Source organism: Lolium perenne, chromosome 6 (assembly GCF_019359855.2).
Source record: "Lolium perenne isolate Kyuss_39 chromosome 6, Kyuss_2.0, whole genome shotgun sequence".
NCBI classification, from domain to species: domain Eukaryota; kingdom Viridiplantae; phylum Streptophyta; class Magnoliopsida; order Poales; family Poaceae; genus Lolium; species Lolium perenne.
Genome location: NC_067249.2, coordinates 201,444,780 through 201,460,138, shown reverse-complemented (window position 1 = coordinate 201,460,138; position 15,359 = coordinate 201,444,780). Strand labels below are relative to the sequence as shown.

Genomic DNA, 15,359 nt, shown 5'->3' with positions numbered 1-15,359 from the left:
AAGCCGTATTATCGGGAGAAGTCTACTGGGGGTGTGCGGGTGGACAAAAGGGTGGGTTTGCAGTCGCGGAGATGGCGGTGTGGGCTTGGATCTTTATACCTGGCCTCACACCAAAGGAAGTGTGAACGGGGGCAAGTCCCTGCGGATGGCAAAAAGGGTGAGATCTCTTGTGGGAAAAGTAACGCACCTCTGCAGAGTGTATAAAATTGTGGCTGTCACTCCCTGTTCCGGGAAGGGAACTGCGAACGCGGCAGGAAAGGAACTCCACGAAGTTCTGGTCAACCTGTGAAGACTGACGGGCATAGTTTTCATAATAAAAGCAACCTTTTGAAGAAATGATTTCTGAAGGAGATATGCCCTAGAGGCAATAATAAAGTGGTTATTATTTATATCTTTATGTTTATGATAAATGTTTATATATCATGCTATAATTGTATTAACCGAAACATTAGTACATGTGTGATATGTAGACAACAAAGAAGTCCCTAGTATGCCTCTTAAACTAGCTTGTTGATTAATGGATGATTAGTTTCATAATCATGAACATTGGATGTTATTAATAACAAGGTTATATCATTATATGAATGATGTAATGGACACACCCAATTAAGCGTAGCATAAGATCTCGTCATTAAGTTATTTGCTATAAGCTTTCGATACATAGTTACCTAGTCCTTATGACCATGAGATCATGTAAATCACTTATACCGGAAAGGTACTTTGATTACACCAAACGCCACAGCGTAAATGGGTGGTTATAAAGGTGGGATTAAGTATCCGGAAAGTATGAGTTGAGGCATATGGATCAACAGTGGGATTTGTCCATCCCGATGACGGATAGATATACTCTGGGCCCTCTCGGTGGAATGTCGTCTAATGTCTTGCAAGCATATGAATGAGTTCATAAGAGACCACATACCACGGTACGAGTAAAGAGTACTTGTCAGGAGATGAGGTTGAACAAGGTATAGAGTGATACCGAAGATCAAACCTCGGACAAGTAAAATATCGCGTGACAAAGGGAATTGGTATCGTATGTGAATGGTTCATTCGATCTCTGAAGTCATCGTTGAATATGTGGGAGCCATTATGGATCTCCAGATCCCGCTATTGGTTATTGATCGGAGTGAGTACTCAACCATGTCCGCATAGTTCGCGAACCGTAGGGTGACACACTTAAGGTTTGATGTTGAAATGGTAGAACTTGAATATGGAATGGAGTTCGAATATTTGTTCGGAGTCCCGGATGAGATCCCGGACATCACGAGGAGTTCCGGAATGGTCCGGAGAATAAGATTCATATATAGGATGTCATTTTATGTGAATTAAAATGATCCGAAAGGTTCTACGGAAGGTTTTAGAAGGTTCTAGAAAAGTCCGGAAGAAATAAGGATGGAAGGTGGAGTCCCAGAGGGACTCCACCCACCTTGGCCGGCCAACATAAGGGAGGAGGAGTCCCAAGTGGACTCCCCACCATGGTGGCCGGCCACCCCACCAAGGAAAGGGGGGAGTCCCACTCCCCCTAGGTTTGGACACTTGGAAGGTTTTGTTGGGGTCTTATTCGGACTCTTTGACCTAAACCTTGGGGCCTCCACCTATATAAAGAGGGGGGGAGAGGGGCTGGCCGGCCACTCAAGCCACCACCATGGCCGCACCCCTCAAGGGTGCCCTAGTCGGCGCCCCTCTCCCCAAACCCTAGCGGTCTCTCTCCTCCACCACATCCCGCACGCTTAAGCGAAGCTCCGCCGAATTTCTCCACCACCACCGACACCACGCCGTCGTGCTGTCGGATTCAAGAGGAGCTACTACTTCCGCTGCCCGCTAGAACGGGGAGGTGGACGTCGTCTTCATCAACAACCGAACGTGCGACCGAGTACGGAGGTGCTGCCCGTTCGTGGCGCCGGAAGCGATCGTGATCAAGATCTTCTACGCACTTTTGCAAGCGGCAAGTGATCGTCTACCGCAGCAATAAGAGCCTACTCTTATAGGCTTTGGAAATCTTCAAGGGTTAGTCTTGATCATCCCCTCGTTGCTCCCGTCTTCTAGATTGCATCTTGGCTTGGATTGCGTGTTCGCGGTAGGAAATTTTTTGTTTTCTATGCAACGAATCCCTACAGTGGTATCAGAGCCGTGTCTATGCATAGATGGTTGCACGAGTAGAACACAATGGTTTTGTGGGCGTTGATGCTCTTGTTATCTTTTGTTTGAGTACTTTGCATCTTTGTGGCATAGTGGGATGAAGCGGCTCGGACTAACTTTACATGACCGCGTTCATGAGACTTGTTCCTCGTTCGACATGCAACTTGTATTGCATAAGAGGCTTTGCGGGTGTCTGTCTCTCCTACTATAGTGAAGATTCAATTTACTCTTCTATTGACAACACTAGTATCACCGTTGTGGTTCATGTTCGTAGGTAGATTAGATCTTACTCGAAAACCCTAAACCACGTAAAATATGCAAACCAAATTAGAGACGTCTAACTTGTTTTTGCAGGGTTTGGTGATGTGATATGGCCATAATGTGATGATGAATATGTATGAGATGATCATTATTGTATTGTGGCAACCGGCAGGAGCCTTATGGTTGTCTTTAAATTTCATGTTGAGTAGTATTTCAAAGTAGTTGTAATAGTTGCTACATGGAGGACAATCATGAAGACGGCGCCATTGACCTTGACGCTACGCCGACTATGATGGAGATCATGCCCGAAGATGATAGAGATCATGTCCGTGCTTTGGAGATGAAGATCAAAGGCGCAAAGACAAAAGGGCCATATCATATCACATATGAACTGCATGTGATGTTAATCCTTTTATGCATCTTATTTTGCTTAGATCGCGACGGTAGCATTATAAGATGATCCCTCACTAAAATCTCAAGATAATAAAGTGTTCATCCTTAGTAGCACCGTTGCCAAGTCTTGTCGTTTCGAAGCATCTCGTGATGATCGGGTGTGATAGAATCAATAAGTACATACAACGGGTGCAAGACAGTTTTGCACATGCGGATACTAAGGTGGCCTTGACGAGCCTAGCATGTACAGACATGGTCTCGGAACACGTGATACCGAAAGGTAGAGCATGAATCATATGGTTGATATGATGAACACTTTGAGTGTTCGCCATTGAAATCACACCTTATCTCGTGATGATCGGGCTTAGGTGCGGTGGATTTGGTTCGTGTGATCACTAAGACAATGCGAGGGATATTGTTTTGAGTAGGAGTTCACCTAGATTTTTAATTATGTTGAATTAAAATTTGAACTCAATTTATCATAAACATAGTCTGAGTAGTATTTTGAATTAATTTTGTAGTATTGGCATCCGTTTTCTACCATGCGCTAGTCTTGTGATTGAGATAGAAATACTGTTAAAATATGACAAGAAACTTTACGGATTGGTACCGTATTGTTAAAGAATCAAGAATTGATTAAGTCCTATTGCAAACTTTTAGTAAACTTCACATTGTTGATTCAAAGAGCTATGGTTTCAATTAGTACCTAAAGTTATCTTGTCTCCATGAAACTTGAAGTTCAAATCTGTTTGAAAAGTAAGGAGCTAAAAATTTAGTTTTCAGAAATAATCAAGGTATGAGATATATGTGATATCTAAGACCTTATTGAAAGATGATAGAATATAATTTGGTGAGACTACATAAACTCATAAGTTTTATGGGAATGTACGAAGGTTGAAGACGCAAGGCGTCCCAATCCTCCAACTATTGGGGCACTAACAATATTCGCATATCCATGAAGTTATCATCCTTAGTATGCACCGTTGCTAAGACTCGTCGTATCGTAGCATCACGTGATGATCGGGTGTTATAGATTCTACGTGTGCATACAACGGGTGCAAGCCAGATTTGCACATGCGAATACCAAGGTTAAAACTTTATGAGCCTAGCATGTACAGACATGGTCTCAGAAAGTCATCATGATACAATGGATAAAATTATGAGTGAAATTGTTCATCATATTACAAGGTTACTAATAGTGAAATCCGGAACACTTGTCATATGATGATCAAACTTCAAAGTAAGAACCTCAAGGTTATTGGTATTTGACCAACAAACCGAGAAGTTATTGAAGTTGATGTGTTTTTATGAATAATGAGGAAAACTAAAAGAGAAACTACAAAAGATTATTGGCAGAAAGAAAGAAAAGACTAGAATGTCTAGCTCAGGTGTATATAAATGATATACATGTTATGGTTATATTCCTAGTTAGGTCACACAATGAAATTCTTGGGTATTTGTACCATATTGGTTGGTATGAAGTGTCATACAAAACAACGCAATACAAGAATACAATGGCCTAAGTGACTGACAAGGAATATGATAGGAATGCACGTCTGGAACAAAAATAAAGTGTTATTATGTTCATCGTTGGCATTCTATCTAGCCCTTAGAATTTATAATAAAGAACTTAATAATTGTTATTTTGCTCTTGTCAAATAAAAGCAATGAGTTGTTCAAATTATGACATTACTCCATGTACGATGGATAAGTTATTATAAATTTTAATGGTGAAACACACATACATAACACTGACACTAAAATGCCGTAAGGCAAATGATTTGAATTCCACTTATTTGTGGAACCGCCATTTAGATCATGTTGGAAAGGAACGCATGAAGAAACTCCATGCAAATGGATTTTTGGAGTCATTTGATTTTTGAATCATTTGGCGCTTGCAAATCTTTTCTAAAGAGAATGATTAAAATACCGTTCATAGGCCAAGAGTTGAACGGGCAACAAACTTAGTGGAAAATACATGATGATGTATGTGGTTCACTAGGAATAGTTGTGTGCGGGAGATTCTTCTACTTCATGAAAACTTTTAACAATGAATTGAGTATATATATGTGGATATATTCAATAAGGAAGAAGTTTAAAACATTTGAATAGATTCAAATAAATTCAGCATGAAGTGGAAATCATCGTAATAGAAAAGTCAAATATCTATGATTGGATCATGGTGGAAATATTTGAATTACGAGTTTTAGCGAACATCTAAGAGAATTATGAAGTTGTTCTACAACTCACGTTTCTTGGAGTATCATAGTGATGATGAAGTATCCAAAAGACGTATCCAAACCTTGTTGGATCAATGATGAGATAAAATATTGATGCCATTATATTTTGTGGATTATGCTTTAGTGACTACCGCTTTTACACTTAATAGAGCATCATCATGATCCGTTGAAATGACACCATACGAGTTATGGTACGGGTATGAATCCTAATAGTCTTTTCTTAAAATTTTGGTATGCATAGCATAAGTAAATAAGTTTACAATCAAAATCGGATAAATGTCTTTGTCGGTTATTCCAGAGAATTTAATTGGGAATTCTTCCCACGAGACAAAGACAAAAGTGTTTGTCAATGTTTCTTATTTCCGAGAAATTGTTTCTAGTGAAATATTTGAGTGGGAGGACAATATAATTTGATAAGGTTTATGAACCTGAGCATAATGATCAGAGTAGCGCAGCATCGGAATTGGTTTCGGAAGCGGCCACAACGATCATGGCTCTCATGACTACAAAGTGTTTTAGCCATGGAGATCGAAGTACATATTGAACCTTGTAGGTATGGTTTAATTTGTGATCAAATAAATGATTTGTGGACAAAGGATTGATTGTGAACAATGATAAACCAACTACAAACAAAGAAGTTATGATGGGCCCTGACTCCGTTAAAATGGCTATATGCCATAAAATCCAAGATAGATAAATACTTTTTGAAAGTAAATGGATCTATAAAATTGATGGACTTGGATGGAATATCCTTAAAGAAGCTCGACTTGTCAAAAAATTGTTTACGACAAAGTTCAAAGAGTTGACTACGATAAGATTAGATCTTCCGTAGCAATGCTTATAGTCTATGTGGATTATTCTAGTAATCACTACATATTTATTTTATGAGATATGCTAGTAGGATGGCAAAATACATTACTTATCAGAAGTATGTATTAAAAGGTGTATACAAGATACAACCAAGAGTTTTGCTGGTCCGTGGAATACTAGATAGGTATACAAACTTCAATTTGATGAAGTAAGTATAGCGGAGTTTGAATCTTCACTGGATGAAATAGTCAAAGAGTTTTTGATTTCATCAGAGACGATGAAGAGGCTTGCATTTGCAAGAGATTAAGTGGGAGCGCTAAGACATATTTATAATACTTTATGTAGATGACATATAGTTGGTTATAAATGATGTAATTATATACTTGATTAAAAAGGTTTCATTGAGAAATTAACTTCAATGAAAAGATATGGACTGAAACAAATTTAGTGTCAAGATCTATGAAGATAGATTGAAACACAAATAAGTTTAAGTCAAAGTACATAGAATGGATATTGAAATAGTTCAATATAGAAATAATAAGAAGATGTTCTTGTCATGTGAAGTTTTAACAAGACTTGAGTGTATCTGACACTAAATAAGTAAAAACACATGAGTGATTATAGATCATGAATAATATGTACACAATCAGATATCATGTGCTATAAAGTTTTATGAGCATATACCAGAATGATTCATATGATGATCATTGGACGACAGTAAGAATATCCTTGAGTACTTTAGAAGAACTAAGGATATATATATTTTTTTTTTGTATGAAGAAATGACAAACAAATCGCTGTAAGGTGTTACACCGATATTGGTTTTGTCACATATAAAATATAATTTCAATCTCAAATTAGACTAAGTGTTGTTTAAAAGGTAGCACAATGAGCTAGAAGTTGTCTATGCTAGATTTAGAAGAGTTCTAAATATTGTGACGGATTCTACAAAAGAAGGCAGAGTATATCATTGTTTTGACAATGACAAAGGATGTTGAGTCAAGAGGTTCTTCGAGAACTTGGTGTAGTTCCGACAGAGTCAGAACTTTGAAACTATATTGTGTGTGACAATATTAGTGACATATTTCAGACCGTGAAATTAAGGTTCCACCAGAAGACCAAACATATTTAATGCCGACTCATTTGGAAATAAGTGATGCGTTGAGACGCAAATGAATTACAAAATACATACGTTTCTGAGCGTGTCAGATCCGTTGACTAAAACCTCTCCCGTGAGCAATACATGATAAAGCACCAGAAGGCCAAGGTGTTATATCTTTACAAATGTAAACTAGATTATTGACTCTAGTGCAAGTGGGAGACTGAAGGAGATATGCCCTAGAGGCAATAATAAAGTGGTTATTATTTATATCTTTATGTTTATGATAAATGTTTATATATCATGCTATAATTGTATTAACCGAAACATTAGTACATGTGTGATATGTAGACAACAAAGAAGTCCCTAGTATGCCTCTTAAACTAGCTTGTTGATTAATGGATGATTAGTTTCATAATCATGAACATTGGATGTTATTAATAACAAGGTTATATCATTATATGAATGATGTAATGGACACACCCAATTAAGCGTAGCATAAGATCTCGTCATTAAGTTATTTGCTATAAGCTTTCGATACATAGTTACCTAGTCCTTATGACCATGAGATCATGTAAATCACTTATACCGGAAAGGTACTTTGATTACACCAAACGCCACAGCGTAAATGGGTGGTTATAAAGGTGGGATTAAGTATCCGGAAAGTATGAGTTGAGGCATATGGATCAACAGTGGGATTTGTCCATCCCGATGACGGATAGATATACTCTGGGCCCTCTCGGTGGAATGTCGTCTAATGTCTTGCAAGCATATGAATGAGTTCATAAGAGACCACATACCACGGTACGAGTAAAGAGTACTTGTCAGGAGACGAGGTTGAACAAGGTATAGAGTGATACCGAAGATCAAACCTCGGACAAGTAAAATATCGCGTGACAAAGGGAATTGGTATCGTATGTGAATGGTTCATTCGATCTCTGAAGTCATCGTTGAATATGTGGGAGCCATTATGGATCTCCAGATCCCGCTATTGGTTATTGGTCGGAGTGAGTACTCAACCATGTCCGCATAGTTCGCGAACCGTAGGGTGACACACTTAAGGTTTGATGTTGAAATGGTTGAACTTGAATATGGAATGGAGTTCGAATATTTGTTCGGAGTCCCGGATGAGATCCCGGACATCACGAGGAGTTCCGGAATGGTCCGGAGAATAAGATTCATATATAGGATGTCATTTTATGTGAATTAAAATGATCCGGAAGGTTCTACGGAAGGTTCTAGAAAAGTCCGGAAGAAATAAGGATGGAAGGTGGAGTCCCAGAGGGACTCCACCCACCTTGGCCGGCCAACCTAAGGGAGGAGGAGTCCCAAGTGGACTCCCCACCATGGTGGCCGGCCACCCCACCAAGGAAAGGGGGGAGTCCCACTCCCCCTAGGTTTGGACACTTGGAAGGTTTTGTTGGGGTCTTATTCGGACTCTTTGACCTAAACCTTGGGGCCTCCACCTATATAAAGAGGGGGAGAGAGGGGCTGGCCGGCCACTCAAGCCACCACCATGGCCGCACCCCTCAAGGGTGCCCTAGCCGGCGCCCCTCTCCCCAAACCCTAGCGGTCTCTCTCCTCCACCACATCCCGCACGCTTAAGCGAAGCTCCACCGGATTTCTCCACCACCACCGACACCACGCCGTCGTGCTGTCGGATTCAAGAGGAGCTAATACTTCCGCTGCCCGCTGGAACGGGGAGGTGGACGTCGTCTTCATCAACAACCGAACGTGTGACCGAGTACGGAGGTGCTGCCCGTTCGTGGCGCCGGAAGCGGTCGTGATCAAGATCTTCTACGCGCTTTTGCAAGCGGCAAGTGATCGTCTACCGCAGCAATAAGAGCCTACTCTTATAGGCTTTGGAAATCTTCAAGGTTTAGTCTTGATCATCCCCTCGTTGCTCCCGTCTTCTAGATTGCATCTTGGCTTGGATTGCGTGTTCGCGGTAGGAAATTTTTTGTTTTCTATGCAACGAATCCCTACAATTTTAAAACATGCATTGACCTGCGATTTCCTGATCAATGGTCGTAGCTAGTGCATCAAACACCTTTTTTACTCTTTTAGAACTTGCTGAGTACCTCTGTACTCACTTTCTTTCGACACCCTTGCTAGACTGTGATCCGGAAGTGGAGGCCATCAACGATGGAGCACCAGAAGGAAGTTACGAGCTGGTCTACGAGGAACATGATCTTACCGGCGGAGTGGAAGGAGTAGACTATGGAATAGTCTACGGACCAGATGACACGGAGGTGGAGGAGTAGTGACATACCCTAGCATCATAGAGCCGAGCAACGTAGAACTTACTTAAATAAGTTGTTGAGCTCTCTTATAGTTGTTATGAGTTGTAATCGTACTTAAGTAGTATTTTAGGGTGTTCTCATAGGACCCGTGAGAATACCAACTTGTTAAGACAATGTTTGTAATAAATTATGGAGTGTTATGACCTGCAATGTTTCTGTTGTACCACTCTGAGGGATATGACAATTTGTGAAGAAGTCCCTTCACAAAGATCATATCAACGACTTGTATACTACAACATGCAGTGGTATGCTGGGTCACCGCACGTCCTCACGACGGCGTCCAGATTTTTGACTCGGTGGGATCTAGGCGAAAGCTACGCGCATGGCCTTGCCATCGTCGGTGACGGCGTCACCCTTTTGGGTGTCGTCCCCTTGTTGACGGCGTCCCGAAAATGATCCCCCGTTTCGAGCTGATGGATTTCGTCCCTCCGCCTCATTCTGCTCCCCTTGGTGGCCCCGCTTCGGGCAAGCTTCTCTGGTATTGTCTTGTGGATCACCCTTTGATCTCTCGCTGGCGTTCTAGCCCTCTCATCTCGTCATCTGGGCTACTTCTACACGGCTTGCTTTGGTAGCTGATGGCCCGTCTAGTGCCTTGGGGGACTTTGCTAGGTCGGCGTATTGTCGTAGTTTCACTGGTGTGCCTATCCCAAAGCCTATGGGAGATGGTGTGTTTCTGGTCTGGACCTAGCCTGAGCTCGGGGGGTGGCGGTTCGGGGTGTGGGTGAAAGCAGGGCTGGCTCTGGCCCAGGGCAAGAAGTGCGACGGCCCGGGGGGCAACCAAAACGGGGGTCCATTATTTCTGTCACAGTGCATATAGGAAAAGGTAGAAGATTTTTTTTAAGCCCATCTAGCATGCACGCAGCTTAAATTGGGCCCATTTATAGAATTTGCCCTATGGCCCTCCAAATCCTAGAGCCGGCCCTGGGTGAAAGCTTTGCAGGACCTTGGTCTCCGCCGACGACGATGACGCATTCGCGCGCCACACACCTTCTTGGAGGCATTGTTGCAGGACACCCCCCTTTGGATCCTCAAGCTCTGCTAGGCTGCTGGCCCGTCGTCGAGTCACCCTTAGGCCGTTGTTCTGGTGCGTAGGAGGTTTGTTGGCGTGGACTAAGACGTGCTCTCTCCGGTGCAACAAAAGTCAAGGCTCCCTCAACCTAGCGCTTCTTGGCGTTTTCCGTGTTATCTCTTGTTGTTGATTTTTCGGTGTGCGTGTTGTAAGTGTGTTGTTAATCTTGGTGTAACTTCTAGCCGGTTAATGATTTCGTTAATTCAGAATCGGACTCATTTGGAGCCTTATGTTTTTTTTAAAAAAAAGCGTCCGGCGGTCGGCGGCGCCTCCAACAAGAACCGCAGATGGCCACTCGCCAGGCTTGCGCCGCACACGACGAATGGAGGACGGAGGAGCAGGGCTGAATGGATCGCCAGGACATCCGTTGGCTTATTAAACGTGGATCGGGTCCAGAAGAATTATGTTGGGCACGTGATACCAGCGGTGCTCGCGGCTTTTGCTTTCCATGGTTTGCTCGTCGGGTCACGTGCGACCGACTACATGTAGGGAGTGGCCTCAACGTGCTGGCGATGTCCTGGAAAAAAAAAACGTGCTCGCGGCTTTTGCTTGAGGGGACTGCTCGTGGCTTTTTCGTTTGGAACGAACGAGAAGAGGTCGCTCCTTTTCGGGCTTGAACTTTCTGCCCATTGCGGCTGATGCGCATTCTTCCCGAATATGCTGCTGTCTGGGCCGACCTTTATGCGAGAACAGCTTGCTGGGCCTATCTATCCACGCGTACATGCACTTGTCTCGTTTTTGACGGGCCGGCCCCAAGCGTGCATACTAGGCCGTGCTATCCCTATACCATCCACGTTGGCCTCTTCATCTACCATGTGAAACACGAAACCTCTATAAAAAATCCACCTACTCTTTTCAAAAATGACAAGTGGAATGTTAAAAAAAATCTGAGAAGTGGTCCCCTACTCGGCACCTGCACCGTGTCGCACACCCCCGCGCGATGCCAACCAGCTCGGTTAGGCGTTTTTTTTTCATGTTCTTTCTCCTTTTCCTTTTCATTTATATATATTTCCTTTTTTCTTCTCTTTTTCGTGTTTATTTTTCCGTTTTCTCGTTCTGTTTAAAAATAATTTCACGAAGACGAGTAGCTGATATTGGCGTTTCTCTGGTTAACTGCATGAACTCAACATACGGTTCGGATGATAATTTCATATATTTACGAATGCTTTCAGATTTTATTAAATAACAAGAAATGATCAGGATGATCTCATGCGTAATTGTCTATTTATTGACAATTTTCATAGATATTAGAGTGTCCTAGTTAGCGAAGAATAAAGTAGTGGCCTCGATGTAGAATGCTAATACATGGTGGTTCTAAATCGTTCTAAATTGTGAATACTAATATCATTCATGTGCGGCTATCATTGTGTGTAATTAAATCCATTTATAAAGTAATTAGTGTTAAAGTACTTTATAATTTTGTTATGGGTATATGTTCTATAAGTTGCTTTCTGCATATTAACCACATATGTACACTGACATATAGAATGTATATGCAGATCGAGAGTTAGTATATGCAGATGGTAAATTGTACCATAAGTTATTATATGTTTACCTAGGATTTGAAGAAAAAGATACCAGATGGCCTATTAGATCATACCAAACGAGATATCTCGCATTCTTGCGGGGAGGCTCCCAAATCCCAGTACTTCTCGGCGGCAATAGTTGACATACTTACGACTGAAAGCTCTCTTTGGCTCCCGAGCTCCAGGGATCCTTTATTTATTTACATACAAGAATTATTCTTACAAGTTCTAGTAAAAATAAAAAATAAAAGTAGTCAGTAATGTACCTATAAGCAAGTGAAATCACAATTTCGAGCTACACAAAAATGGCAAAATTGTGGTAAACTTTGGGGTTTTGAAAGTATGCATTGTTCAACGTACTCAGATCCATAAAGATGATTTTTGAATTTTTAAAAATAAAGTAAGAGCTCAGAGAACCGAATAATTTCCTTAAAGGTGCAAAGCAGTTATCCTCGGAGAAGCCGAACAATTTCCTTTACACGCGAACGCCAAGGGTTAGAAGATGAACACGGATATTCAGTGAGTGGGTGACAGATATCCTTTTTCCAGCTGCATTGCTCTGGTGCATGACATGCATGAACCCACATACAGTTCGATCGAAAGCCGGACCCTGATAGAGCTCACAACGCAGTGACACGGACGGATTCACTGTCCTGACAAGTTAACGGCCGAACAGAGTGGCAATATACACACGCACGCACAAGAGATAAGAACCCTAGGGGCAAAACGGAAAGAAAAATGGAGGTGAAACTTAAATGGAACCAAAGACTCTCTGCTTCAACGGGTAACTGTAGCCCAGGCAGGCCGGCCAGGAGCTGGTCCGCGGCAAGGCTCAGCTCGATGACGGCCAGTCCCGGCGTATGTCGAAGGTGTAGTCGATCTGCAGGTAGCACTTCCGGTCGTCGTCGAGGAACTACGAAAACCAAGAAGCACGATGAGGATCGGCTCTGAACCCTGAAGTAAGTAGCAGCATAGGCTGCACATCTGAATAATAAGCTCGTGTGAGCAAGAATCCGTCGGTTAATTTACCTTAGTCCTAGCAGAGTATGATCCCCGTGCAAACATCCCCGACGGCGTGGTCTCCTCCGGCGTGACGTAGGTGTACTCCTCCGGCTGGGGGCTGAACGTGCCGAGCATCTCCTTGGTGCTGTCCACTGCGCCAGCAGACCAAATAATTAGTCATCTGCAGAATTGGTCGTTTTAGTCAGTTCGTTTAACTGATCTCACCTTTGATGCCGGTCTTCCAGACGCGGTTGGTGTAGCGGAGGCCGGAGACGATGTTGTTGCTGACGGAGAAGGTGAACTTGAGCTTGTACATGGAGCCCTCCTTGAGCGTGAACCACACGCCCTTGCTGTTGGGCTCCACCGGCAGCGGCAGGACGATGTCCGGCCGCCCCGGGGACTGGATGGACAGGCTCATGATCTTCACGTCCGGCTCCAGCGTCTCTGCAGCAGAGTTAATTCAGTGCCGCGGATTCAAATCTTCTGAATGTTCTTGCGTCCAACTGGACAAAAATTTGAATTCTAAGCAGCTTCTGATGTGAAATGCAGGCGCTAGCTTATCTTGTTGAAAACAGGAACCTGCATAATGGTCCGTTCTGCCTAAGCAGAGAAACTTATCTATCACCACGACAATCAGAACGCATTATTCCCCGGACAGATCGCTTTCAGTGTTTGAAGAATGCACTCCTTATCACTTGTACCTTCGATCTAAAATCGTCTCGTCACGTTATTAGAAAGAAACTGAACTATCACCATGAACAATCAGAAAGCAATATTCCCCGGACACATCACTTTCAGGGTAAGAAGAAGGCAGTGTTCGTCAGTACCCTGGATCTGAAATTCTGAATTCACATCATCATTGGCGAAGACGAGATAACGATGCACGGCCATGTACGGGGACCGACCAAACCAGTGCAATCAACAAAATGAGGGCTCCAATCCTTTTCTTGCGAAAATGATTAGTACGAAAAGACAAAAGGCCGGACCGCCGGCCTTCCGGGTCCGGCCGGCCAGCCCCACCACCTTTTACAATTTCTCCGCTTCTGTATACTATGGCACGGCCGGCCGGCCGGCAACGGTGCACAGATAGATAAACTTTCGTTCAGATTAATCACGGAAAGCTACGGCTGGTTCACGGGATCGTACGTGCTGACAACACGACGGTGCTCACATGCGAAACTGATGCTACCAGTTCCAGCCATTAAGCAGGATCGCGACGCAAGGACGACGATCCAAATTAAACGCCAGCAACTATGGAAACTGAAGCTGGGTTTGCGGTTTACCTCCGACGGAGTTCAAATCCACGCTGCCGAGGAGCTGCTCCTTCCACCTCCTCAGGCTCTCGTCATCCTGCAAATCAAGCACGCGTAGAAGAAACGCATTCATCTATCGATCGACAGCCACAGCAGCAAATGCGATTGCAAGAGCAGCAGGAAGATAGAAGAATTCAGGCGATGGCGCGAAGGGAGGGAGTACCTTGTCCTTCTCGAGCTGGTCCTTGATGCTGAGGATGGGGCCGAGGTCGATGTGCTCGGGGACCTTCTCCCCGTCCTCCTCGTCGTCATCCTCCTCAGCCTTGCGGCAATGCGACGCCGCCTCGGCGCACTTCTTCCCGTTCGTCGCGGCGGCGGCACAGTCGCCGTTGCCGTGCTCCAGCACCACCGCGCGCTCCTTCACCTCCTCTGGCCCGGCCGGCGCGATGTCGACGACCTTAGAGCAGGGAATAGCCGCTTCCACCGCCGACGACATCCTCACCGTCCCTCGTGCGCTGCAGCTCCCACCACAATGGGCTCGTTCAACGGGCGGCCGGCCAAGAACGTGGAGACAAAAAGAGGAGAGCGTGGCAAAAGACGAGGGGGAGTGGCACGGCACGGGTACCGAGAGCTCGATGCACCAAAAGGAGAGAGGGCAAAGCACAAGGCGCTGCTAGAGAAACGTCGAAGCGGGCTGTGACAGGGGGAAAGGAACGCGGCGCAAGGCTCCAAAAAGAGAGAGAGAGATACAAAGAGACCAGGGAGGAATGAATGGTTGGATCCAGCAGCTAGCAATGGCAGCAGCGCGCCAGAGAGGATAAGGAGGTTTTAAATTCTCTGCAGGAGGAGGCGACCAGGGAGGGGGAGGAAGAAGAAGAGGGAGGGAGGGGAGTGGAGACGACGTGAGGGCCACGACTCGCGCTGCAGCTGCAAGCCCTCTCCTCTCCTCTCGTCGTCCCGCCCGCGCACTGGTACAACTGTAGCGTTAGTTGAGGGGAGTTTTAATGTTTTCCCTTGCGTGCACAACCCTGCCCGTAGAGTGCACATTAATTAGTTAGCATTTTCCCGTCTCTCAAATCGGTAATCCTAGACGTACGGATTATTTGCTTACGGAAAGAGTTACAGGCTGATGTGTAATATACCGGTTGGTTCAGATTTGATTCGTTGCTGAAAAATCGGAAACGACCTCCCTGTGTGCTGCGTGAGTCCGTAAGTGTTTCCGTAAGCTAAACGTCCGTATGTGTAGCATTACCGCTCTCAAATC

At 44.0% G+C, this 15,359-nt stretch overlaps 1 protein-coding gene across 1 annotated transcript; it reads right to left on the bottom strand.

The window, feature by feature from the left end:
• Positions 1–12,362: 12,362 nt before the first annotated feature.
• LOC127306398 (rho GDP-dissociation inhibitor 1) lies at positions 12,363–15,046 on the bottom strand. The gene is made up of 5 exons (XM_051337032.2): positions 14,319–15,046; positions 14,126–14,192; positions 13,068–13,286; positions 12,870–12,994; positions 12,363–12,753 (listed from the first exon to the last, which is right to left on the bottom strand). Exons 1-5 carry the CDS (start codon positions 14,589–14,591, stop codon positions 12,673–12,675), a joined length of 765 nt encoding a protein of 254 aa, XP_051192992.1. The 5' UTR covers positions 14,592–15,046; the 3' UTR covers positions 12,363–12,672.
• Between the last annotated feature and the right edge of the window lie 313 nt (positions 15,047–15,359).